We start from the raw sequence: 24,684 nt of genomic DNA on the forward strand, positions 1-24,684 counted from the left end.
AAGTCTATGCTTTTGATGTATATGTATATAAGAAAAGTCTATTTCGTCAACGTTGTAGCTATAAAGTCGCCGGGAGCCGAAATGCGCGTGGGAAAAAGGAAAGCGCACAAATATAGAGCGTTAGACGGTGGAAAAATGCTTTCTAATTGTAACAACTATTTACTAGACTATTAGCCTTTTTGCTCACCCTTTATACATGCAGGGTTGGCGTGCTGCAGCGCGAGACGATCGGTTCGCTTGTTATACCGATTTCGGTCTAGTGCAATGTCGCCTCACAACTACCGCGCAAAACTCTGTGGACCTCAACTCCTCAGCCGGAGAGCAACGACGACCTTACCCCTTCAGATTCCCCCAATTCGATATCTGAACGCTTCGAGATGGCCCCTACCAAGAAGAGCAAGAGTGCGTGAAATATACATCCACCACCAGCTGGGGAGTTTTGCTGACCCTCATCTACAGAGACCGCCGACTCCATCAACAGCCGTCTGGCGCTGGTACGTTCCGTCGCGTTGCATCACACCCTCTAGACAAAACTCGGATGCACTGGGAACTCGGTCGCCGATAGCCTCGCGTTATGTCTTCGATCCATGTCAAGCATGGTCCGCCCACGAACTCGACTTTTGAAAAGAGCGCGAGCGCGACCAGAAGTCTAGTTCTAAGGATTGCTGGGCGCCGAATCATGACAAGGACCGAAGTTGCCAGACATTGGGATTTCGGCCGAGTTCTCTGAGCACCTGAGAACCGTACATTACTATTGGTCGTACGATGGTACTGACCTTCCTATAGGTGATGAAGTCTGGTCGTGTCACTCTCGGCTACAAGAGCACCCTGAAGACCCTCCGTTCCGGCAAGGCGAAGCTCGTCATCATCGCTGGCAACACTCCCCCGCTCCGCAAGAGCGAGCTTGAGTACGTTGCTATGCTGGCCAAGACCAATGTCCACCACTTCTCCGGCAACAACAGTAAGTCCATAATTTTCCTTGGCTTTTTCGCGTGCGGCCAAGAGACAAGCTGTCTCGCGGCTTCCGTCTCAAGGCCTTCCCTGCGAAAAAGTCCCCATGTAGGGCTTTGGAGGGAAAACGGCGTGCTAACCTTAATCTTCGTACAGTCGAGCTGGGCACGGCCTGCGGAAAGCTCTTCCGTTGCTCCACCATGGTGAGAACCTTTTCAACGCTTATCCTATATTTGCATTTCTAACATCTCTCCCTAAGGCTATCCTGGATGCCGGTGACTCGGACATCCTCTCCACCAACACCGCTTAAGTGCGTTCGTTCGAGGGGAAAACGAAAACAAAAGGGGAAAATTAGGCGTATGGGGCGGAGCAAAACTCTGGATGATTGCATGTACCCAGATACCAAATGCACGTTTCATGCTCTGCACTTATACTGGGTCCGGCATTCGTGACACTCAAAGTTGTGTGATTTGTTTAACACCTGGGCATGGAGACGACAAAGCAATGTGTTTTCGCAGTGCCAAACGTACTTTGCTTAGATACGGGAAGCGAGCCTTGTGACGGGAGAGACGAATTTAAGCACGCAAATGGCAACGAAGACTCACGTAGCAAACCCAGCATATAGCGACATCCAGCTTACGCAAGGACTCGCGCGGAAAGATGTTGGTTTACCTACATCATGTATAAGCAAGCCCCAAACTCAAATACCTATATAAACTGCTCAGCGCCGCGTGCTAGGTAGCTCGCTGAAAAAACACTCTTCTCGCAACCGTATATCTCACCTCCTCTACACACACTTCCCAGCTATCCTTCATCGTACAAACACCTTACCATAGACCAACATCCCTACAGAGACTCAGCGCTCCAGAGCTTTCTGATAGACAACGCCGAGCCAATATCACCGTTTACAGCACTGCACTAGGTAGACACCAGAGCCGGAGTTAAGCGACTGGCCATTCGCACCGCAAGTTCGCTCTTGCTGGTTACGGCAGAGCATTACACGTAAAAGTCCGCGCCAGATACCTATTTGAGACCCGGGCTGGTGTCTTCGCCAGACTACGGGTGGTGTTGGCAGACATAGCATACTTGCCTTTTGCAGCTTAGCGCTTGCTTCATGCGGCTAGATGAGCTTAGTCAGCGCGCTCGTCGATCAAGTGTTTGTATGTATATCGTATATCGCGCTGGAAGTTGTGAGATGTCTGCGCACAAGGCCGGCTTGTGGGGCACGGTGTTAGACGTCTTGCGGTCTTCGTCTGCGGCTTCAACAAATATGCCGTTCCGCAACGTCCTGTCTGTTTTTCAGTCACAATGAGCGCGACTGGGTGGGTCTGGTCTGGTGCTTTCGCTTTTGTTCCAGAGATTTTTTTTCGTTCTTTGTTTATTGTTTGTTTGTCTGTCGAGTGTGTTACAGTAGGTGTGCGCGTCTGGGCGAAGAGTCTTGTTACAGTGTCGACTGTTAAGAGACGGTCTTGGAGCAGTGCTCTAGCAATTAACTAGTTCAGTAAATGAGGAGTTGTGTACAGATAACAGACGGTGGCAGACGTGAATAAGAGGCGCTAGTGCGCTGGAGGTGAATGCGCCATAGCAGAAAAGCAACTGAACTTCTCCATCGCGCTTTCCTTGTCGAGCTATACGCGAACTTTCACGTCTGAGTTCACACAAGGCCTTCACACGCATTAGTTCCCCGAGTGAAGCGGATCGCAACCTAGAACGCCAGCTGTTAGCCTACCTGGCACAAACCGACTCTCCTCTCCTTCAACAATCCGCAATGTCTGGGCAGTCCTTCAACCCGCCCGGCCAGAATGGCGGCCCAGCGAGCGCGAGCGCTAACACCTCAGTCGCAGTCAACATCCCGCAAGAATACCGCAACATCGTCAACGAGGCCATGATGCCGCCGCCCGAAACCTACTCCACCGGCAAGCGCACTCGTCTGTGGATGAGCAGGCGCTGGCCGAGACACTTCAAGTCGCGCAACGGCAAGATGCTCGTAGCGTCGCCGCTGCGCAAGCTCAGCGCCGATGCCTTCGGAGTCTCTCAGACATTCTGGGACTGGCTTACCGGCGCGCGCGATAACCTCCCTCGCTCCGATGACCCGTACTACGTCTCCACGAGCGTCGTGCTCCCTACGCGTGACGACGTCCCCCAGAAGTTCCAGGACATCGTACAGACGTTACTGCGTCCTCCTATCGAAGCCTACGTCGACGGCAGGCTGTTGTCTCGCAAATGGTTCTATGAGATGTGGCCGGAATACTTCCGCGCCACGCACTCCCACATACTCATCTCGACCTCGCCGCTGGCTGATTTGGGCTGGACGAAGCTGGGTATTCCCAAGCCGTACTGGGATTGGATCACTGGAAAGACCACCGAGTTGTACTGGACTTGGGATGAGGATATTGATACGCCTGGCGCCAACTGCGACGAGCCGTACTTCGAGCTTCACGGTGGCGTGAGGAAGCCTTGCGTGGACAGCCACCTCGGTCTTGATGGAAAGCAACAGGCACACCATATCTGTGAAAGTTGCATGGACAGCGAGCCTCTGGCCATGAGCCGGAACATCATCGATATGCTCGATACGGGCTTCCTCATCCCCGAGTGTCAGGACTGCGCGGCCTCAAGCCTTTCGCTGCTTCAACCAGGGTTCAACGGATGCACTTGTGACATCGAAGTGCGTTGCTTCTCCCATCGTCAGAAATACCTCAAGCATCTTAACGAGTATGGCGCCCAGTGCGTCGCACAGGCTATATGGGGACCATCGCACGATAATCCGGTACTCCAGGTTCAGTACTGCAGGTGCGGCGCTCCACCAGCAATCGATCCTCAGGCCTACTTTTGCGTAGTCTGCGAACATCACGTGGTTCTCCCGGACAGAGGCATGTTCTGGTCGACGACACCTCGACAGGCATTCTTGGGGAACATGGCAGCGAAGCGTATCGCATAGGCTGGTCATGGAACTCTGACTGCTGGATTCCGTCTTATCTTTCCTTGTTTGGTTATCTGTTTCTTAGGGTGGCTTTGTTTATTGACTGACTGATTGCATGAAGACTATAAAGACGAAACAACGAGAAGATGAAGAGGGACTGGTGGCGGAAGATGAGGTGTTTGTAGAAATTTCATAGAACAAAATTTGGAAAGAATTCGGAAAATGAGCCCACTATTGTTGCAGCTTGAATCGCAGTGAAGGGAAAATCAGACGAGGCAGCAGCTTCGGACAGGAATGCATAGGTGGCGGATGGCCAGGCAATGCGACATGGAGGCGGCAGCGTTCCTTTGCATGTGAGGTCGACAAATGACACACGGAAACGAGGGCGGGAATGAGTGGTGGTGGTTCAGCGGCATGGGCGTGGGTGGGAGGTCATCAGTCGGCAGCCGCCTCATTATTCTCGCGAGGGTTGAGCAAGCGAGGCATTTGAGTTGCGAGCGTGGAAGAGAACTCCGCTTTTCGGCTGGAGGCCTGTAGGTCCGGAGTGGACATTAAGCTGCATGCAGTAAGGCCGTGTGCATGAGAGGCAGTGGGTGTCACCGGAAAGGAGGAGAAGGGGAAAACCGCGAAATGTCCGAGTGATCCATGTCAGGAGAGGTGAGAGGGAGGAGCGAGGCTCCGGGTCCAGACAAGTAATTGGCGGGCGGCGTTGACGTAGGCTCCAGCTGCCCTGGCGGCGGGAGAATTGCCACACAGCCCAGGCAAGGCAGACAGACAACAGAGAAGGCGGGCGTCACGGGATTGGATGGACTGGATGGATGGATTGGGATGAGCGGAGCAGATGAAGAACTTAGACGACGGCGACGACGACGACAACACCACGCGCGCGGAATGTGGCCAAGACTCGCAAAGGCAAAGGCGCGGGTGGGCGGGCGGCGACAGACAACGGGAGGCGAGATGCACGACGCTGGGAGCGGCCGATTCTTTGTTGGCAGCAGGTCTTGTCAGTTGGCCGTGGCTCAGCTCTCTTCCTTGTCTCTGGGACTATTTTCCAGGAGCTGGAGCCCGTGGGAGGATGAGGGCAACGCGGATGCTTAACGCCGCGCCCACGCCAAATTTGCTCTGCAGCACCAGCACCGGCGAAAAAAAAAAGGGCCCCCCCTCCCTCGTCCAGCAGCAGCAGCAGCAGCAGCAGCAGTGCGAGTGCGCGAATGCACACGGCTGCAAACCAAAATCGCAGCTCGCAAGAAGCAGCAGTAGCAAATAATATTTTCGCAGGGCGCGACCATGCACCTCTATCACCAAAGGCGCGGCCGTGCGCACGTGACGTCCTCGTTGGAACCTGACACTCCGTACCGCTTCTCACTCTCTGGGCGACAGCCGATCCACCAGCACGCCAGCAGCCCGTGAGCCTCCATCCATTTGCAACAATGCCGAACCTCCAAGCGCCCTCCTTTCTTCACCCACCATTCTCTCCGCCACTCCATCCCCCACCACCTCCACCGTAGGCCTGCATCAACGCCCCAACTTCAAATCCCTTACGCCTTCATCAAGTCGTCCTCGGTCACACCTGACCCCTTCACTCGCCGCCCGCCCTTCGAAACAAAAGGGAGACGCCAATTTAGTCGAGAGCCTGCGACCGGCACCCACCCTCACCTCAACACCACGCACGCCATCCAAATGTCGACCACCTCGACCACGCTGGCTGCCCAGGCTTCTCCCGTCGCGAGCCTCAAAATGTCGGCCAGGTCGCCCAAGTCGGCTCTCGTCCGCCTTCGCCTGTCGCCCGACCTGCTCGCCAGGTTCCCCGTCGACTCGCCCGCCCGCAAGACCTCGCGACCAAAGTCGTCGTCTTCATCCACGCCCGCCGACACTCCCGCCGATCCGATGATCATTGAGCCCTCGCCGTCGCAAGATGCTTCCGAGGCCGTCTCGACTCCTCTCCCCAACGGCGCCACTCCCATCGACGGCAACTCTCTGGCACCTCCCCAGAACGGTGTGAAGAGGAAAGGCGTGCCCGGCCCCAAGCCTGGGTCGAAGCGTGGAGCTGCTGAAACCATGCCCAAGCCGCGCGGCAAGCCCGGCCCCAAGAAGAAGCCCAGACTGTAAGTTATACTTTGCTCCCGCCGTCGTCGAAAGATTGGACTATGCATCTGCGAGGCATCCGTCGCATTGTCGCTTTAGCACGCGTGCTAACTATGATACTACAGCAGCGAACTCAACGGAGACGCATCGGTCATGAAAGGTCCATTCGCCGGCGTCGTGCCAATTACGACGCAGAAGCTCGGCCCAAAGGCCAACCAAGGTGCCATCAACGCTGGTCTCCGCGCTCTGGACCGCTCCGGCAAGCCGTGCCGCAAGTGGGAAAAGAAAGGCTTCCAACTCAAGAGCTTCACCGGCGTCGCCTGGTCCGTTCCGACATGGCGCACCCCAAAGAAGAGCACCGTCGACGAAAACGGCGACGTCAAGTCTGACACGACCGGCACCAGCGAAACCAACAAAGTCAACGAGAGCAGTGCCGTCGCCAGCGAAAAGAGCAGCAGTGGCGGAGGCAACATGGACACGCCCAACAGGGCCATGCCTCTTCCTAATGTTCCCAGCTCACCGATTCCATCCATGACTCCCGTTTAAGATCTTGCTTTTGTAAGTATTCTTTATTTGTTCCGCTTTCTGGCCCCAACTCCCCACCACGCACCATCTTTGAGATGCGCCTTATCGTGGCATCGTTGTCACGCGGTTTATCATCAGATCCCCTCGTGTGGACAAACCGGTCGCGCTCCCGCCCTTTCAGCAACACGTCCGCTGTCTTACTTGCCTGCACAGTCAGCTGACCAGCTCCCAGGTTTTTCTTTAATCTTCAGGCACGCGGATTTCCCGCAGAGTATTGGCTCGTGGGATTCGGTGTATATTACTTTTCTGCTTTTTGCTCGCATGACGACTTAATTGGGTGGCCATGCGGGCCGCGGGATGGGCTATTTCGGTCTGAGAGTCTTTCACGAACGCATGGTGTTATGGGCGGGTACAAAAGGGTCAAGGGAATGCTTTCGTATCGAAGGTAGCGCGTGACTATTTGGGGGCTTGTGGTGGGACTCGTGCCCAGCGTACACAGGACAGGGAAGATACCAGGCGTCATAGATTAGGTATGGAAGCGATTTTGAGCTTTTGCTGTCACGGCTGCTTCCCCGGGAATAAGGCGGCGGGTGGGTACCGAAGCAGCCCTCGGAGCTTCCCCGCCAACTCGAGCGAAGGTGGGATCACGACATTCTCTCCATCAGAGCCAGACGTCCCGCTGCCTCAGCGTTATCCTTACCAGCACGCCGAGCTTCTGTTTCCCCGCAATGCTTCTGATGCTTGTCTCTGGAGCTGGCAGTGTGCAAAGTCGCCGTTGATCGTGTCGCCAAACGCTCGCCATCACCGCCCGTACCCCATTCCATCGTTGCCAGCAATCGCACGCAGGCTGCTCACCCATAGGCCGCTGGCCCTGCAAGAGCTGCACCAGCGCCGCGCTTGCCTTCCGACACGTTTCGGGCCCTCTCCCCACCGGGTTGCGGTCGACAGACAGCTCCCTTGATCCGCCGCCGCCGAGAGTCGCGGTAGTCCAAGACGGATCCGTTTCCTCACCCATCAGGAGGATCTCACACCTCCTACTCGCAAACACCAGGCCTCGGCCAACCCATGTTCCGGCGCTCATCGTACGCTTCCGTCGCCGCGGGTACGGCGAACAACTCCACCAATTCACCGTTCCAGCCAACCCGATCTGGCGCCTTTTCCCACCTGATCAATCCGCAATCCCAAACCGGCTTCTCCGCACACCAATCACGAAACCACTCGAGACAGCCTTCGCGCGGCTTGGACATGGACGGACAGGGCGGCTTCTCGGGCTCGTACCGAGCTGGCGCGCAGCAGTTTGGAAATGGACAGTACGGCGCTAGCTTGGAGCTGTCCGCGCCACCCTTCTTCGTGCCCTCCTACCTCAAGGGTTCGCGGCATGCGGAACGGTTGGAAGAAGCGCACAAAGCTCGCATTTCCGCGCAGCGCGAGCCCCGCATGGGTCAGCCCTCTGGCACCGGCTCCTTATCTGCGAGCTCCTCCAGCATCAACCTCCCTAGGATGGTCCCCTCCCACCGGGGCATGACCCATGACATTATCGAACGACCACCGCCTGCTACACACACGGATGATAGGGACAAGTCGTGGCCGACAAGGTGGAGCGATGATGATAGGTCTGGTGGACTGGATCTGCTGAAAGATGGGCTGGAGGTAAAGTGCGGAAGCATGAGCAAGACACACGATGAAGCGCTATCGGTTAGGAGCGATCATCCCATGCCCAGGCAATGCGGCATATACTACTACGAGGTTACAGTGGTATCAAAGGGGAAAGAAGGGTTAGTAGGTCTTTTGCAAGGCGGGAGACGACGCGCTGACAGCGGTCGCAGTTTGATAGGAATCGGATTCTCGGGATCCAAAGTTGCACTCCACAGGTTACCAGGTTGGGAACCGGATTCTTGGGGATACCATGGAGACGATGGATTCAGTTTTGCCAGCACGTCATCTGGCAAGAACTACGGACCTAAATTCTCAACCACCGATGTCATCGGCTGCGGTGTCAACTTCAGGAACAACACGGCCTTTTATACGAAAAACGGAGTTAATTTGGGTATGAAGATTGGAGCATCTGGAAGCTACATCCAATACTAACACAAGACAGGAATTGCGTTCAGGCATATCTCCGACAAAATTGATTTATACCCATCGGTTGGTGTGAAAAGACCTGGCGAGCACCTGCGAACGAATTTCGGGCAATATCCGTTCGTCTATGACATCGACGCCGAGGTTAAAGTAAATCCTCTTCTAACCGCGTACCAGAATCCACACTGACAGGTCTATAGAAAGAACAATTTGCAGTGCAGAGAGAAATCCGACAAACTAGTGTGACATCTCTGCGACCACCGCTCGATGAAACGGCTCTCATTCACGAGCTCATCGCACAGTATCTTGCTCACGATGGGTATGTTGAGACTGCACGTGCTTTTGCAGCAGAGGTGCGCGAAGAATCGCGCGCCTTGGCTATCGGAGGACCCTCTAATGCTAAGGACCTTGAACCGGAGGAAGATATCGATGCTATCAACCGGCAAAGTTGGTTAATCCGACCTCTAGAGACCATTCATTGCTAATTGTTTCCAGGAATTCGTGCGGCAATCCTCGAGGGAGACATCGACAAAGCACTCAAATTGACTACGGCCTACTACCCCTCGGTCTTGAGCGACAACGAAAACATTTACTTCAAGCTTCGTTGCCGCAAGTTCATCGAGATGATCAACAAGAGCATCGATGCTGCTGCTCCCCCCAAGCCCAGTTACAAATACGCCAGCAATGGCTCCAGCAACGGTGCCAGCATGTACGAGGATGTCTTCACTCAGCAAATGGAGCTGGATGACGGCATCACGCTTTCTGGAATAGGTAACAACAATGGCGCCAGCGAAGCCATGGATATGAGCGCAGAAGATGAAGAGAGCGTAATCATTAAGCAGAAGAATCTCTTCAACGAGATAATACACTATGGACAGGAGCTGCGGAAGGAGTTTGGCGACGACCCAAGGCGAGAGGTGAAGAAGGGCTTGGAGGAAACGCTCGCCCTGATTGCGTACAGTGATCCGAGAGAATCGACCCTCGCAGGGCTTCTGGAGGAACGCGAGAGGATCCCAGTAGCGGAGGGTTTGAACAGCGCCATCCTAGGTACGTTTGGATCCACCCTCGACCTCCCAACATTTATTGGGAGGAGATCTACATTGGACAAGTTGATTTAACAGGACCATGTTACAGTGAGCTTGGGCAAGTCATCAAGCGCGGCACTCGAGCGCTTGTGTCAGCAGACGGAAGCGCTAATCGACGTACTGGCGGAGGACGGAGGGTCGGGAGCGTTTGTGAACGTCGGGGAATGTCTGAGGCCTTGAGAGAGAGATACTGGTGGGATCTAGGACGATAGGCGCAAGGACAAACATCAGCAGCAAGTATACAGTATCACACCTTTTGACGAAACGGAAATAGGGCTGGCGAACTCGGGGGCGGAGTAATCAATCATGGTATGACCAGAGGGATGGAATGAAATGGCATCGCTCTCCCTGTTTCTTTGTTTTGTCTGCTTGTCGTTGTCGTTGCCGTTGTTGCGTTCTTCTCATTGCATGGAGGGCGGCGGATTGATTCGAGCATTTCATCGTCCTTGTCGATGCCGTGGTCTGCGTTCTGCTGCTCTTGCTGTTTGTATTCTTGTACTTCTCTCCACTTCCTCTTTTAGTGCGAGTTGGTTTGGACTCCCGGAGCGTGGAAGCGGATGTATGTGCATATGCGGGGTGAGAATGCATACATGCATGAATGGGGCGGGATGTTGATGCCAAGTTGATCTGTGTAGAGAGCTAGGGAAGGGGGACTAGGGATGTGGATATTTGGTATAGGTACAATGTTGAGATTTTTCATGGGCTGGTTTTCGTGCGTAGAATTGCGTGGGTGCTGAGGTAGCTGGTGTGGAATTTGGAAATGATTGATGAGTTCCTGGATTCGCACTGGGGGCCACCCCAGATGTTCGATGCTGTGTCTTGCCAAGACCTTCTGTCTTGGGTTAGCGTACTTAGATAAGGAAGGGTGGGAGATCTCACATGCATGCATGTCAAGCTGCTCGAAGGTTCTCACACCCATTATAGAAACTTTCAGGCAACAGGCAACAGGCAACAGCAATTTCCCATCATCATCATCTTCATTCACTTCTTCAAAAAGTCAAAGGAAATTCGCCATCTGACTGACCACTTTCGCGCGCCACTCATCACCAATCCGTACTCGCGCCTGCCTTCCTAACGTGGAGCTTTCCCCTGGCTTCCCAGCCCCACTGCTCCCTTGACGTATTTTTGTGTAAGTCAGCGGTCATAATATTTTCGGCTGACAATAAAAGGCTGCGTTGCTCGCAAGGGCATAATCTGCCAACAGTCCCTCATCTTACCTCTTTTCTATCTACCACATGCTCCGTACCAAATTCCAATAGTCAGAAAGTTAGTCACAACTATCAAACAGCCACCAATCCTTCCCGACCAACGCCTTTAAGGCAACGCTGCGTATGCGTCTATGCTCAGTCAGCGATGTAAGGCAGTCGTCAGGCAGCCTGGACGCGTTGTGCCAATCATGGCTTAGCATTTCCGCTAGGGTCGCTTGCGGATCCATTCTCAAGAGGAGAAAAACCTTGTCAATGCCCATTCGCCCGCGATGACAACTCGCGGCCCCGCATCGGCCAATGATAGACTTCGCTGGCTCGAGGATGCTGGGATGCAGTCGCTTAGCTCTGGAGCCAGCGGTGTCCGCGGGCACCGCGACTGGCGGTGGATATTTGCACCTGGGTATTAAGCTCCTCAATACCCTCGACCACATATCAAGGGTAGCTCTATTTTTACTTGTCATCCCTTGGCATTTTTTGCTGCTCTTCTGGGTCCGTTGCAGTTGCCACAGGACGTTTTCTGCGCGTGAGAGGACTTGGGTTGGCTCGCTTTTGCCAGCTGTTACCCCTCCGTCTGTTCTGTTGAGATGGGAGTATCATCCCCTTTCACTGTGGTTTGGGAGGCCATCACCCAGACGTCGGAGTCGCCGCCCTGGCTTCTGAGCTACAGGTCCAGCTCGGTGTTCATATCTGCCACGGTATCGATTGCGGTTTTCACAGTGAGTGTGGCATTCTCTTCTCATCGTTCCTATAATTTATATATGCATTCGAATGGCATAAACGCTAGTTTCATCACCATCATCATCTCTTCCTCCAATCCGTAATAATGTTGGTTCAAGGCCGTTGCTTAGGCCTAAGTCTGGTTGTGAAGTGTACTAAACTGTCTTCAGGATATCTTCTTGTATGCCATCATTGTGCCAGTTATCCCTTTCTCGCTGCAGGTTAGGGCCGGCGTCGATGCCGATAGTGGTACGTTTGGTACCCCTTGTTGTAGGATGTGAGCGAGTTAGCTAACTGCCGTAGTCCAATCTTGGGTCTCTATCCTCATTGCTGTGTATGGCGCCTCTCTTCTAGCATTTTCACGTAAGCCTTGCCTACGATTTCTGTCAATAATGACATTGGCCCGCTGACTGAAGCCATTTAAAGCGATATGCGGTTGGTTCGCAGACCACTCAAACTCTCGCCGTGTACCTTTGCTCCTGGGTCTCTTCGCTCTTGCCGGAGCCACAGTCATGTTGCATGTCGGCAGGTCCATTGGGCTCCTGGTCGCTGGACGACTCCTGCAAGGCGCCTCGGCGGCCGTTGTATGGGTCGTAGGTCTCGCACTCCTTGTCGATACGGTTGGTAAAGAAGATGTGGGACAAGCGATGGGCTACGTCAGTATCGCGATGAGTCTTGGTATCCTCGTCGCGCCTCTACTCGGCGGTGTTGTCTTGGACAAAGGCGGCTACACGGCTGTGTTTGCCATGGCATACGGACTCATTGGCCTCGATATCATTCTGCGCCTGGTTCTGGTTGAGAAGAAGATTGCTCGGCGTTGGGAGCCGCAAGAGGAGGTGGTTGACCTGGCCGATACGCGCACGCATGGATACGGCACCACGCCTACAAGCCGCGAAGGAGAGGCGGACAAGGAGAAGCCGAGCACCGACATGCCTCCTCCCTCGCGAGACCAGACGGACTCTGAAAAAGTTGACTTCTCAGAGAGCCCAACTCCTGCGCCGGCAGAAGCCCAACCGCCTGCCAACCAGCCCTCCAGCCGCTACAACCTGCCACCCACGCTCTCGCTCCTCACATCGAAGCGGCTAGCGGCATCGCTCTGGTCCACGCTCGCGGTCAGCATCCTCTTCGCATCCTTCGACGCGACGCTGCCCCTCTTCGTGCGCACAACCTTCCACTGGAACTCGACAGGGGCCGGCCTCATCTTCCTGCCCATCGTAGTGCCGACCTTCACCGCGCCAGCAATCGGCTGGCTCTCCGACCGCTACGGGCCGCGCTGGTGCACGGCGTGCGGTTTCCTCGGCTGCTGCCCCTTCTACGTCCTCCTGCGGCTCGTGACGCACGACAGCCTGGAGCAGAAAGTGCTGCTGTGCGCGCTGCTGGCGCTGCTGGCCGCCAGCGTCACGTTCATCATGCCCTGCATCATGGCCGAGATCACGTACGTGGTTGCGGCGAAGGAGGAGCGCCAGCCCGGCCTGTTTGGCGCAAAGGGCGCGTATGCGCAGGCTTATGGCTTGTTTAATATGGCGTGGGCGGGTGGCTCGCTTGCGGGCCCCCTGTGGGCAGGCTATGTCAGGGATGAGGCTGGTTGGGGCACCATGACTTGGTCGTTTGGGCTGTTGGCTGCGATAAGCGCTGTCCCGGCTGTGCTGTTCTGCGGTGGCTGGATTGGAAATGCTAAGGTTAAGGGGGGTGTAGGGGATGCTGGGGATGGGGAGACGGGGGTAGAGGAGAAGAGGAAAGAGTGATTGTGGAGTAGACGAGTACTCATGATTTGATGATGATTTTTCTTCGTTTGTTGTTTGCGGAGATTGCGCGTTTGGGCGCTTTATAAGACTATATGAAGGGGTTTGTACAGGGTAACGATTGTGGATAGAATGACTAGGGTAATTACGGGTAGGGTAAAAAATAAATTGATACGCTTAAGAGTAACTGTTGGTTTGTGGTGTCGGTTATTGTCTTTTTATGTGCAAACACTACAGACAAGAAGTAGATGGCAGGGGGCGCACAAAAAGTAGCAGTGGTTTTCACTGCATTTAACTCTGGCCGCTTCAGTTGGCCATTGCGCGCGCTAACACGACTTACCCAGTCCATGGGGTAGACGTTGGAAGTTGGGAGAAGCGGCTTTCCTGTCTCGTCTAGCGCGTGGTTGTCGGGCCGCTTTGTGCTCTTCGCTGTTGCAACACCATGATTTTCCATCACCATCTACAACTGGTTTTCCCCATCTCGTCTTTGCTGTGATCAAAGGAATTATGCTCTCATTAACAGTGCACATGCACCCACACCGCTCATGGGAGTTATTGGCGTTCAAATATCGTCCCCTGCAATTGCCATCCAGCGACGTGGTGTCATTGATGAACGCATATTGAGGTTCTATGCATCGAAACGAAGGTTACGTTGCAGACGGAGTCGAAATCGAGGAAAAGATGATGAATATTTCGATGGTGAATATCATCTCTTATGTTTCCGTTCCTGTTCGGTACTCTAAGGGAAGGAAAGGCTGACTCGCTGGTTTGATATGGCTCTTTCCTCACTCAGCACGGGCAGACACACATCTACCTACATCATACCTCTTCCATCATCATGCCCGGTCATCCGCCGCCCTTTATAATTCTTTCTAAAACGCTTCCTCATATTCCTTCTCAACTCTTCCTCACCTGCGACCTTTTGCACAGCCAACAAGGTCGCATTCTTCGTCGTCCTGTCCTACATGAGCCTGCTTCATTACGCTCTCACAACCAAAGCCTAAGCCGCTGCCAACCTCTATAGTCAAATCCTCGAGCGCCTCGAACAGGACAGTTTCCGCAGAGCACTGGTCTGAGCACGGATTTCCTCATCGAACTGTTTCACACCTTCGTTGCTTTCTACGAACCGGAGCTACCTGTGGATCGCCTTTAGTCCGAATTTACCATCATCCGTAGTAAGGCATGGTCGCTACTTACAGTATTGGCCCGGAAGACTCCGTTCAAGGATTCGGGAGCAATGTTCGTCGCAGAGGCAGCAACACTACTGCCGCTACCCCAACCAGCAAACCAAGCCCAAACGGTGGACTTGCAGGGAGGAGACAAGGGTTTGATAGGAAGTTGACTGCTGCTCCTTCTGGGGATGCGCCTATTGGGCTATTGGCGCGAAGGTCAACGCTAAACTCTCCAAGGAGGAAGCTGCCGTGGCTTGATGGTAAGCCGCCGTCTACGAACCACGTGGATAAAAAGATATCACGCCTTCCAGGAGGGTTTGTCTCTGAGAGTGATACGTCTTCTCCAGAGCAGAATGACAACCAGGCTTCGTACTCTCCAAAGCTCGTCTCGGCCGAACAGAGGCGTCCATGGCTGACATTCAAGCCCTCGGATAAGTCCGTTCCGACGACGTACAACACATATACACCATCTGTATATAGTACTGGGGCTCCAAGCGCACCGAATTCCAGAACAGCTCCCAATGAACCCACAGGAAAGTCTTACCACGAAACGCTTGGCGGTTCGCCGTTCGAAGACATTTCATATGAGATCCAGAATGATCGAAAAGGATCTGCCCCAATGGGTGTTTCAGACAACAACCAAAGGCTCAGCAGTGCTGTTCCCAGCCAAAAACAGCAACCTATAGTGATCGAGCCTCTTCAAATACCCTCAACGCCACAACCACCTTTATCGCGTCAGCTTTCCCCAAAGACTGCACTCCGGGAAACTTCCAGAAGCCCTCCTATATCAAATCCGATCGAAGCGAATCTTAGGTCAGCAATAGATGGACTTGAGAATTTGATGCAAGAAGCAATGGATATGGCAAGGGATGCAACAGAGCGCCATGAGCCGGAAGATGTACCGCAAGTTCTGGAGAATGCCGCGAGAGGCATACGGAGAGCTTCAACAATGATGACCAGGATGGACCCACTGTCTGTTTCCGAGTCCTCGAGCAGCTCTTCTTCAACAGAGACCTCTTATAGTCCGAGAGAGACTCCGACTGTTCTTACAGGGGACAGACGGCCAAGTAACTTTAAAGTCAGTCCATATTCGGGAGATGGAAATGTGTCTTCACCGAGGATCAAGTCATTGTCTTCCGATTCACTAATGCTAACTCCGCCACAGTTCCACAGAAATCGTACTTTCTCCGCTCAGCCTGTGGTCACTGATTTCGCGTACACCACGAAGAGAAGGAAGCCAAGCAGTTCATCTTCGAGTTCCGGAGCAATGTCCGATATTGAAAAGGGAAGGCAAGGAAGCTCGCAATGGCGCAAACAGCAAGGCAGTCCCGTTCGGCCAGTCCATATCGAAGATCCCCGTCCGATCGATCCTGAAGTCCATGCAGTCCATGTGCCGCCCACACGGCAAGAAGTCCATAATCATATCTCGCGCGAAGGCACTCCCCCATACTCTCCCCGCGACAGTTCCTTAAGACACCGTCACCAGCCACAAGCAACAATTAGCCCTAGATACAACAGACAGTCTCGACGCTCAGAACAAAGCACCGAGAGGCATCACAGAAGGCACCATCGACACAAAAGCGGCGGGGATGTGTCGTTCCATCCTGATTATCCATTCAACGAGAGAGACACCGATCCAGTCTTTGGGAATATGAGCTTGAAACATCCTCGTCGACATCATGTAAGTTTCCGCGGGCCTGGGTCTTTTGACGTTGTGCATCATCGTCGTCGCCAGCCCATTGCTCGGAACTGGGGCCGGCTGAAGAAAAGAATCACGGCAACCATTGCATGTATCAACACTGCACTCGTAGGGTTCCTAGTCGGAGTATATGTAGGTTATATGCCTTTCATATGCCCTTGTAGAACCACTGACGGATGTCACAGGCCGGCGAAGTGCCATTGATACAATACATGGTTGCCGACCAAGGGCACACTGTCATCCTTGGCAATGTTGTGTAGGTGAAGCAAGGCAACAAATAGGTCTTGGCTAACCAAGGTACAGTCTTTATATGGCACTCGCTGTGTCAACGTTCATTTGCTGGCCTCTACCTCTACTCCACGGCCGGAAGCCGTATATCCTTGGATCTCTTGCCATCCTTCTTCCTCTCCAGTTCCCTCAAGCAGTGGTTGTGAGCGCATACAGAGACCCAGACACAGACCTCTACCGCATTGGCTTACTACTTCCTCGAGCTTTTTCTGGGCTCGTTCTAGGTTTAGCCAATGTCAATGCCATCTCGACTCTTCTCGACCTATTTGGCGCTTCTCTCCAAAGCGCTGTGCCGCATCAAGAGCTAGTCGCCATTGACGACGTCCGTCGACATGGTGGCGGCATGGGTCTCTGGCTCGGCATCTGGTCGTGGTGCTTCATTGGAAGCATCGCAGTTGGCTTCATGATCGGAGCATGCATCATCTCCTCCCTCAATGCATCTTGGGGATTCTACATCGTCGTGATTATGATCGCATCTGTACTTGTTCTGAACGTCATAGCCCCTGAGACGCGGCGTGCTCGATATCGCCAGTCTGTGGTGGACGTGGTTGATCCTAACAACAATGTCTACCAACGAGTTGCTCGCGGTGAGATCAAGCTACACATCTCGACTGATGGTCCGAAGTGGTGGCTGGAAGAAGTCTTCGCAGGAATGAAACTCAGTTGCCGTATGTTCTTCCAGACAGGCTTCATGATTCTATCGGTGTACCTTGCCTGGATGTACGGACAATTTGTTCTTGTCATTGTCGTAAGTCTCTCCTGATCCCCTCAACGGTACATACAACGTGAAGCTCACTGGCAAAGCTCCTTGGCGCCCTCCTTTCCCGCCAGTATCGCTGGAGTTCAAACTATGTCGGCGCTGGCGTGATATCCCTTGCCATCGGAGCGTTCCTCGCCATCCCCCTCACTAAAGCCGGCATCTTCAGCCGCGAACGTAAGCAAGGCGCGCGAACGGACAGCATGACGTTTCAAAAACAGGTATCCTGGACCTCACACATGGTGCGGCGGATCTTTTTTACTGCAGCACTTCCTTTCGCAGGGCTAGCATATACTCTCGCCTCTGAAGCCAACGTGCACGCCATGGTACCGATTGCGTTTGCCGGGGTAGTAGGCTTCCTTAGTGCACTCGCCCTTGCAGAATGCCACGGTCTGATCATGGAAGCATTCGACACATGCGACCTCCAGCCGGGAGCAAACACGCGACACAGACTGCAAAGCATGGCAGAAGCGGACCGACGACGGCGTACCAACTACAGTTCGTTTCCACGGGTGAGCGCAGGATTCTTCGTAGCGCAGACGCTGGCATTCCTGCTCGCAGCAGCGGCGACAGGCGTCGGGGGCGTAATGACGCGGACGCTAGGCGCGCAGACCAGCACGGCCGTGACGGCGGGGGTGCTGCTGCTGCTGACGGTGCTGCTGACGCTCGCGCTGTGGCGCTTCAAGGGCGTGCAGGTCATTCCAGACCATACGCTGGGCACCATGTACGATGAGAAGGCGTGGGCGCAAGAAATGCGTGAGCGCGAGCGCAGGCCTAGCGATTGGCGGCCGGTGGTTATTGGTCATCCGTCGGGCAAGATTAGACGTATGAATGTGCTGGAGATGGGGAGGTGGAGTCGCTGGAGTGAGATAAGGAGGTTGAATCGCTTGCAGCATGATTAGGGGGGTGGGGATGGGGGTTCGGTTGCTGTGGGTAGGAAGTATGACCTTTTTATGCTTGAGGGTGCTTGGTTGTGGTAGTGTGTGTTCACTGTTTGTTTCAGGCTGCTGGTCATACTTTCGTGAACGCTGACTTTTTGCTGCGTGGAGCTTGCACTGCTTTGTCTATTCGCCAATATCCTGCATGGAAGCGTATCCAGCGCACGCTTGGAATCCTAGAAGTTTCATCCAACGTTGGGGTTATGGGTTTTCATGATCCCTGTTCTTAGGGAAGTCCCGTGCACTGACCTTGATATACGCCGTCTTTCCGCTATAAGAACCGGGGGGAGAGACGCAGATGATCTCGCTTTAGCTTAGCAACACCCTTTGCGCCCCCAGTGCACGTACCAGTCATATTCCCATGTCGAGCTTTCACACGGGCTTGCAGAGAACTGCAAAGATATTTCTTTACAGATACTTCTCTCTTCAGCTCTTTGTCTTTGTCTCTGTTGAGTTTCATTTGATGAATATCTTCACTGTTTGGTTGTGATGGTCGTCATTGTAACGGGGCGTTTGTGGTTGTTGTCAGTGGCTGTGTGTGCTGTTTGCCTGTATAGACTTTAGGCTTCTGTGCTCAAAGCTGTGGTCTTAAAGTAGTTGTGTGGGTAGATCGTTTGGTGTTGTTCGATAGCTCCGACAACCTTAAAGGTGAAACATTTGGGTTTTGAAAGGGAATAGTGGGTTGGGAGCTTGAGGGCGAGTGGGGAGGAGATATGTTTGTGTGGTTTCGTTTTATAGGGACTTTTGTATTGGATTTGGATATATTGAAGCTTAAGTTTATGTCGTGAGTCGTGATGAGGGGCGGACGGAGTTGAATGCTCTACGTCACCTACATTGTAGACTTAGGGACGAGTAGATGTCTACTTGGTTTGGTCCAGTTTGTCTGCGCTAGATTATACAGAGAAATCGAAAGCTTAGGTACTTTATAATTTCTACTAGGGAAGAGATATAGTAACGAGATAGTGATAAACGGGGTTTTAGTCTTGAATATGTACCAGTTCCAATACTACGATAATACTGAATAGAATCGAGAGATTGTCATACATCTGGGATCAAGTACGCTTCTCTACATACCGCTACTATATAATGGATAGTTGTGAGCGTTCATTAGCTGCCACCACCAAGCCAGACTCTAAAAACAGGTCAATCGACGCTGAAGTTTGAGTCCGCCGCCTCACCGAGATTGGCATCACAGTATTAGAGGCTCGTCAGGTCGAGTCTCCCATGTGAGAATTTCCCATAAGGAGGCCTTCGAGCCTCTCTCTTCAATCGTGCGTTTAGACCAGCCTCACGCCAGCGCTAATTCTCGACATCAAGTAATAGTAATCTTAATAGCCTGCTTATGGTAGTGATAAAAAGCAGCAGCATTCAGTAATAACGATGGATAGTAGTGCTGAGTCTGAAACTGTTCATACCCGTTCCTTATCCAAGTAACGAAGTGCTGCCGCTCGTTTTAGTCATTGCCTTCCCATCAAGTCCTTTCTCTTTAACTTCACTTGGGCGCTGGCTTGCGGGCGGATTTGCCTCGCAATGACTTATGGGAGTCAGCCAATGTGATACGATGTTTCCCTTTATAAGCTTCTTCTCAGATGCTCTGCAGCTCAACAACACAGATTCAGAATACACCAATGTTCGAAAACAGAGAGTTTTAGATACTATTGAATAGATAAATGGCTAGTTCATTATTGTTTTGCATTGGTAGCTCCCTAATGCTTCAGTGTCCGATCAACACCAAGGCCGCAACGCATGCCTGGGATCAATTCAGAATCGATCCTGAATCATTCCCCGATTAATCCATAGCCTCCAAAGGCCATGATTAGCAATATCTCGACTAAGTTCGCTTACGATGCCGGACTTGGTATACCGCACCCGGCGCAACGCACTGCCCGCCAAGGCCGTATATAGCACCAGTCACGTCACCGACATGGTGTTGAGTCGAAAATACAATGTAATTCCCGCATCTAGAGGAGCTAGTGGTCAATTGGCGAGACATGTGACGTCTGAAGCATGTGGAAAAAATTGGGCTTCCACACACGTCTCGCCTCTCTTCTTTTTTTCACCAACACAGCACCAAATTAAAAAACAGCAGCTATCTAAGCCGTATCTACATTATACCACTCAAGAAATCGATCCATTCGTAAGCACAACCAGAACATTCCTCTTTATAGTTGTCTATCTTTCCTGACACCCATCATCAGGTCCCATCAACATGTCTTCCGCAGACATTTCTCGCAAGCGTGCACGCACCGACGAAGCCATCCCATCCGATGCTTCCAGGGCTGACGATGACAACCTGAGCAGAGACCAAGTCCTGGAGCTGCTTGATAGGCTCGAAAGACTACGTCACGAAGAATACAAGTGGGACAGAGACAAGGGAAATGGAAAGACGGCCGCGCCAAGTGGGAAAACGACCGTGCGAAATGGGAAGACGACCGAGCCAAATGGGAGGATGACCGAGCCAAGTGGGAAGGCGATCGTGCTAGATGGGAAGATGACCGTGCTGAGATAGGGAAAGACTTCGACGAATTGGCTAAGAGCAAGAGCGAAATGTACAACAAATGGGAAAGAGAGGAAAGCAGGTTTAACAACTATTACGGCCGCTTGGAGATTGCACTCCTACACATCTATCGCGAGAAACTGCCATCTGGTAAGGAAAATCAACAACATGCACCGCTTAAAAAGGAAATGACTAACGCGGCGTTAGAAATCCCTGAATTCATTCACAACCTTTGGCTGGAAGATAGTGGTCCTGGATCCCGAGAATCCAGAATGTGGGAAGGGATCCAGAACCGAATGAAAGAGATTGCAGAAAGCTGGAAAGTATATCCCGGCTGGAAGCTCATCAGAAGGATCCTGTGCGAGGTCGAGCAGATGTGCGAGAACGCCAACAACCCGTTCTTCTTCATTGTCAAAGACACATTACCACGCGCCAAGACGTGGCGCTTTGCTGATCCTCGCGTAGCCATGGGAGCATGGAGCGTTCTCGTAAAGCTGGCTGGTCTGACTATGAACGAAGGGTCGGTGGAGGAGTGGGCCACGATCATGAATGCCGAGCCAGACAAGCGGGAATGGTACGAGTTGCTTGACACGAAGATGCATCAGACACTCAGTTCCGCTGTCAAAGGGCCGGAATTCTCTAAGCGTTATCATCCTTATTCTACTCCTAGAGAAAATGAACTGAAGGATCTACGCCAGGTGGCAGCGAGGTGGGAAGATATCGGCATGCAAGGCTTTTGCAAGAAGACAATCACGCGCTTGGGGACATTTGATCGGTCTGCTTCGCGGAAGAAATCGCAAGCTTCTTGCTAGGCATTGTTGAACTGGTTGGGCTAAATATGCCTAGTCGATCATCTCTCGAGAAAATTAAAGCAACGGGAGATTCAATAACTCAACACAAGGCGACAGACAAATTTCAGTTGCTCCAATTTGTATTTAGTTTTGGAGGTCCCCAAAGATACTCCAAAGTGACTGCGCATCCGTATATAAACAGTAAACCCCAGCGATTAACTACCAGCACAAAAACCCACCACACCCTTGTCCACCCAGTACACCAACACCACTAAAAACACCATAACCAACCCCACCTCCTCACGCAAGCCCTCAATCAGCCACTGAAGCAAAAACCCATAACGCTGTAGACACCAGCAACCGAGCCAAGCCCCAAACCAAAGCAGGAAGCCAGTGGCATCCACAGCACCAAAACCGCCTTACTATCAGACTTCTAGCACGAGAGAATCTCACTGGGCGCAGGCACCAGAGAAACAGCCCAAGTTACACTGCCCACAAGTCACCAACACTTCTTCAATCCACATCCACATCCACACACAGACATATACAGAAATACACCACCAACCCCGTCCCAACTCTCTCCCGCACAAGTCTACTGCCCACTTCACCGCACCGAAAGAGTGCCATGCATTGCACATTGGCGAGGGTGGCGGCACGCTCACAACAACAATAATGCCCAAACTCACAGCACGCATACAACACCGGTCCACACAGGCAACAGAACCTCGCAACCAAGCATGGAAACACACCACACTATGCCGACTTGGCGAGTGCCGATATCGTTCCTTAATAGCGGGTACTGTTATTATAGTGTCTTTGTGGTACGCATCAGCAACTACCTATGAACGGCGTGCTTTCCAGCGCTCACTTAGCAGCTGCCATAGGCAGTTTACCCTCCAACTTAAACCAACGCCGCGACACGGCCCGGGCACATGAACTCGGTATCTATCAACCAAGTGTCCTCGGCTGCTTACCCTTTTCGGGTTCCGATTTCCATAGGGGCAAGAGCGTTGTTTTTGTTATGCAGACTTTTATACCTACCTAGGCGAGAGAGACCTGGGTATGTGCATCGTACCAGCAGCATTGGCAGGGCATGTTGTCGTGGGTTGCGTGCTGTGGACGCGATGATGACGAGTACGCGGTGGTTATGCTGTCTCGACACGGCATTGCCGGCATCAGTGGATGGATGCGCGCACGGTGGGTGCTACTGTTTTGGCTGTTGAGTTCGATATACAATGCATGCAATGCGTGCGTGCGTGCACTGATGTATTCCAAGGACCGTCTAGCAGACCTACACATACATATGCACCACCGTACCTACACCCCAACTCCAACATCAAGCACCCACACCTCCCTAACTACGCAACTAAATCTTGACCGAAACATCCCACGCATCCAACCCCAACGCTACGCCCGCCAAAACCGCCACATAAGCCACCAACACCCCCATCGCAGGCAGCGTGCCCATCTCCAGCGTCGGCAACGCCAAGTTCACCAACCCAGTCAGCAAATTCGCCAGCAAGAAAACCGCCAAGCCGTTTCTATTGAACGCGTGCAAGACGCGCGGCGTCGCCGCCGCAGCCGCCCCGCGGCGCTGTCCGGCGTCCTCTTCCACGCCCGGGAAAAACACGCTCTGGATAGCGCGGAACAGCGCCAGCTGCGCGGTGTTGAACGCCGCGACCCAGAGCACGTAGGGCAGGTTCGCGAGGCGGCGGGAGACGCGGAGGTTGAGGCCCGCGTAGGCGGTGCTGAGGGCGTAGAGGGCGGACCAGGCGGCGGCGTGGGCGCACAGGCGCGCGAGCGGCGAGGCACGCAGGCGCTGGACGAGCTGCTGGGTTTGCGGGAGAGGCGCGCTGCGCAGCGCCAGTGGGTTGCCGCGTGTTTGGGGGAGGGCGGCGCGCAGTTCGGCGAGGGCGGCGCGCAGCAGCGTGGGGAGCGGGGTGGGGCGCCGCGAGCCCCGCAGGGTGGGCACGGCTGCGTCGCGTGGCAGGATCGACATGCCGGTTGCGCGGCCGGCGAGGAAGATGGCGAGGTAGCCGAGGAAGGAGAAGATGCCTTCGCGGTTTTGGGAGAGGAGGTCGGTCCGCGGGGCGGTGAGGATGAAGGCTTTGAGGTTGGTGAGGTTGAGGGTGAGCTCGTAGGCTACGGAGAGGAGGACGGATAGCGCTGCGAAGGACGGGACGAGCGAGAACGCACTCTCGAAGAGCGCGACGAATGGGGGGAGCAGGCCGAGCGTGAAAAAGAAGTTCCAGTGCACGCCATACTCGGTGACGTGCTCGGCGTAGTCGAGGCCCTTGACGCTGTACAGTCGAATCAGGCCCAAAACGAGCAGCGGGAGCGAGTGTCTGAAGGAACCCCAAAGGCGCGGTCCCAATGGCAGCTGGGTGCGGTTGATCTGCTGGCGCAAAAGGCTGCGTGCGGAGACGGTGCCGGCAGAAAAGACGAAGGCGCCAACGCCCATGTCCATCAGCGATGTGCCCCAGTTCTCGACTTTGGCGAAGCGGCGCGGGAAGACGCGAAAGTCGACCGCCAGGATCGCCACGCAAGTTATGACCATCATGGCGCCGCGCCAGGCCGTGACGAAGGGCTTCAGCGGCAGGGGGTTCTTGGCCGCGGCGTCGCTGGTCGCGGCTGGGGGCGCGCGGGGATGCGCGGCATGAGTGTTGGCGGGCGCGGAGGCAAAGGCAGCGAAGACGGCGTGTGATATGAGGAGGGCATTAAGCAGTAGTGGCGAGTAGGAGTACACGGTCGTGGCGAGCAAGATGGCGATGCAATTGAGCAAGACATCGGTCAGGCAGGCGGCGGGGGTGTATGGGCTGAAGAAGGACTGGCGCGACTGCAGAACCGACCACAGGAGCACCGCTGCCTATCGAGCGCGTCAGTATGGGGCAATGGCGCATGCAATGGTGGTGGGCAAGAGGGTTACCGGCGCGACGAGGGTGACGGCGTTGATTTCCCACACGGTGCCACCCGTATGGTTGGAGACGAAGGCCTCTTTGGCGGCCTTGTAGTCTTTGGCCATACCTAGTGACAATTGAAGCAGCGGGATAGGTGAAGGAGGCTTCTTTACATGGTTGCGGCGACGTTGCGCATTGACTGATTAATTCCTGAATTCTCAGGCCGCAACGGGAGCTCTCGCAGCTCACAGCCCCACACCAGCTCCATGGAAAATCCATTTCCCGACCTCACCCGGGATCTTCCAGACTTGAAGCACGTCGGCTTTGGAGGGC

At 53.8% G+C, this 24,684-nt stretch overlaps 9 protein-coding genes across 9 annotated transcripts; 7 read left to right on the forward strand and 2 right to left on the reverse strand.

Moving 5' to 3' along the window:
- Nucleotides 1–377: 377 nt before the first annotated feature.
- K452DRAFT_310376 (uncharacterized protein) lies at nucleotides 378–1,261 on the forward strand (the record flags this gene model as incomplete). Its single annotated transcript, XM_033543328.1, has 5 exons — nucleotides 378–402; nucleotides 460–494; nucleotides 787–961; nucleotides 1,108–1,154; nucleotides 1,211–1,261. 5 exons carry the CDS (start codon nucleotides 378–380, stop codon nucleotides 1,259–1,261), a joined length of 333 nt encoding a protein of 110 aa, XP_033395739.1.
- Nucleotides 1,262–2,311: 1,050 nt separating this feature from the next.
- K452DRAFT_289423 (uncharacterized protein) lies at nucleotides 2,312–4,324 on the forward strand. The gene has a single exon (XM_033540824.1). It carries the CDS (start codon nucleotides 2,720–2,722, stop codon nucleotides 3,887–3,889), a length of 1,170 nt encoding a protein of 389 aa, XP_033395740.1. The 5' UTR covers nucleotides 2,312–2,719; the 3' UTR covers nucleotides 3,890–4,324.
- Nucleotides 4,325–5,608: 1,284 nt separating this feature from the next.
- On the forward strand, nucleotides 5,609–6,502 carry K452DRAFT_310378 (uncharacterized protein; the record flags this gene model as incomplete). Its single annotated transcript, XM_033543329.1, has 2 exons — nucleotides 5,609–5,976; nucleotides 6,082–6,502. 2 exons carry the CDS (start codon nucleotides 5,609–5,611, stop codon nucleotides 6,500–6,502), a joined length of 789 nt encoding a protein of 262 aa, XP_033395741.1.
- Nucleotides 6,503–6,746: 244 nt separating this feature from the next.
- K452DRAFT_289425 (uncharacterized protein) lies at nucleotides 6,747–7,046 on the reverse strand. Its single transcript, XM_033540825.1, has one exon. The coding sequence runs from the start codon at nucleotides 7,002–7,004 to the stop codon at nucleotides 6,780–6,782; it is 225 nt and encodes a 74-aa protein (XP_033395742.1). The 5' UTR covers nucleotides 7,005–7,046; the 3' UTR covers nucleotides 6,747–6,779.
- A 500-nt stretch (nucleotides 7,047–7,546) lies between these two features.
- On the forward strand, nucleotides 7,547–9,825 carry K452DRAFT_231134 (uncharacterized protein; the record flags this gene model as incomplete). The annotated part of the gene is made up of 6 exons (XM_033537145.1): nucleotides 7,547–8,256; nucleotides 8,308–8,528; nucleotides 8,580–8,710; nucleotides 8,761–9,007; nucleotides 9,056–9,607; nucleotides 9,695–9,825. The coding sequence occupies 6 exons, from the start codon at nucleotides 7,547–7,549 to the stop codon at nucleotides 9,823–9,825; spliced, it is 1,992 nt and encodes a 663-aa protein (XP_033395743.1).
- A 1,612-nt stretch (nucleotides 9,826–11,437) lies between these two features.
- On the forward strand, nucleotides 11,438–13,315 carry K452DRAFT_231426 (uncharacterized protein; the record flags this gene model as incomplete). Its single annotated transcript, XM_033537165.1, has 4 exons — nucleotides 11,438–11,569; nucleotides 11,741–11,819; nucleotides 11,874–11,933; nucleotides 11,997–13,315. 4 exons carry the CDS (start codon nucleotides 11,438–11,440, stop codon nucleotides 13,313–13,315), a joined length of 1,590 nt encoding a protein of 529 aa, XP_033395744.1.
- Nucleotides 13,316–14,275: 960 nt separating this feature from the next.
- Nucleotides 14,276–18,185, forward strand: K452DRAFT_59758 (uncharacterized protein). Its single transcript, XM_033546885.1, has 5 exons — nucleotides 14,276–15,562; nucleotides 15,650–16,315; nucleotides 16,369–16,439; nucleotides 16,487–17,219; nucleotides 17,276–18,185. Exons 1-5 carry the CDS (start codon nucleotides 14,495–14,497, stop codon nucleotides 18,128–18,130), a joined length of 3,393 nt encoding a protein of 1,130 aa, XP_033395745.1. The 5' UTR covers nucleotides 14,276–14,494; the 3' UTR covers nucleotides 18,131–18,185.
- A 2,190-nt stretch (nucleotides 18,186–20,375) lies between these two features.
- On the forward strand, nucleotides 20,376–21,475 carry K452DRAFT_310382 (uncharacterized protein; the record flags this gene model as incomplete). The annotated part of the gene is made up of 2 exons (XM_033543330.1): nucleotides 20,376–20,474; nucleotides 20,495–21,475. The coding sequence occupies 2 exons, from the start codon at nucleotides 20,376–20,378 to the stop codon at nucleotides 21,473–21,475; spliced, it is 1,080 nt and encodes a 359-aa protein (XP_033395746.1).
- A 1,225-nt stretch (nucleotides 21,476–22,700) lies between these two features.
- Nucleotides 22,701–24,539, reverse strand: K452DRAFT_320106 (uncharacterized protein). Its single transcript, XM_033544287.1, has 2 exons — nucleotides 24,381–24,539; nucleotides 22,701–24,320 (listed from the first exon to the last, which is right to left on the reverse strand). Exons 1-2 carry the CDS (start codon nucleotides 24,474–24,476, stop codon nucleotides 22,821–22,823), a joined length of 1,596 nt encoding a protein of 531 aa, XP_033395747.1. The 5' UTR covers nucleotides 24,477–24,539; the 3' UTR covers nucleotides 22,701–22,820.
- Between the last annotated feature and the right edge of the window lie 145 nt (nucleotides 24,540–24,684).

The sequence above is a fragment of the Aplosporella prunicola genome, assembly GCF_010093885.1.
Source record: "Aplosporella prunicola CBS 121167 unplaced genomic scaffold K452scaffold_18, whole genome shotgun sequence".
In the NCBI taxonomy this organism is placed as follows: Eukaryota; Fungi; Ascomycota; class Dothideomycetes; order Botryosphaeriales; family Aplosporellaceae; genus Aplosporella; species Aplosporella prunicola.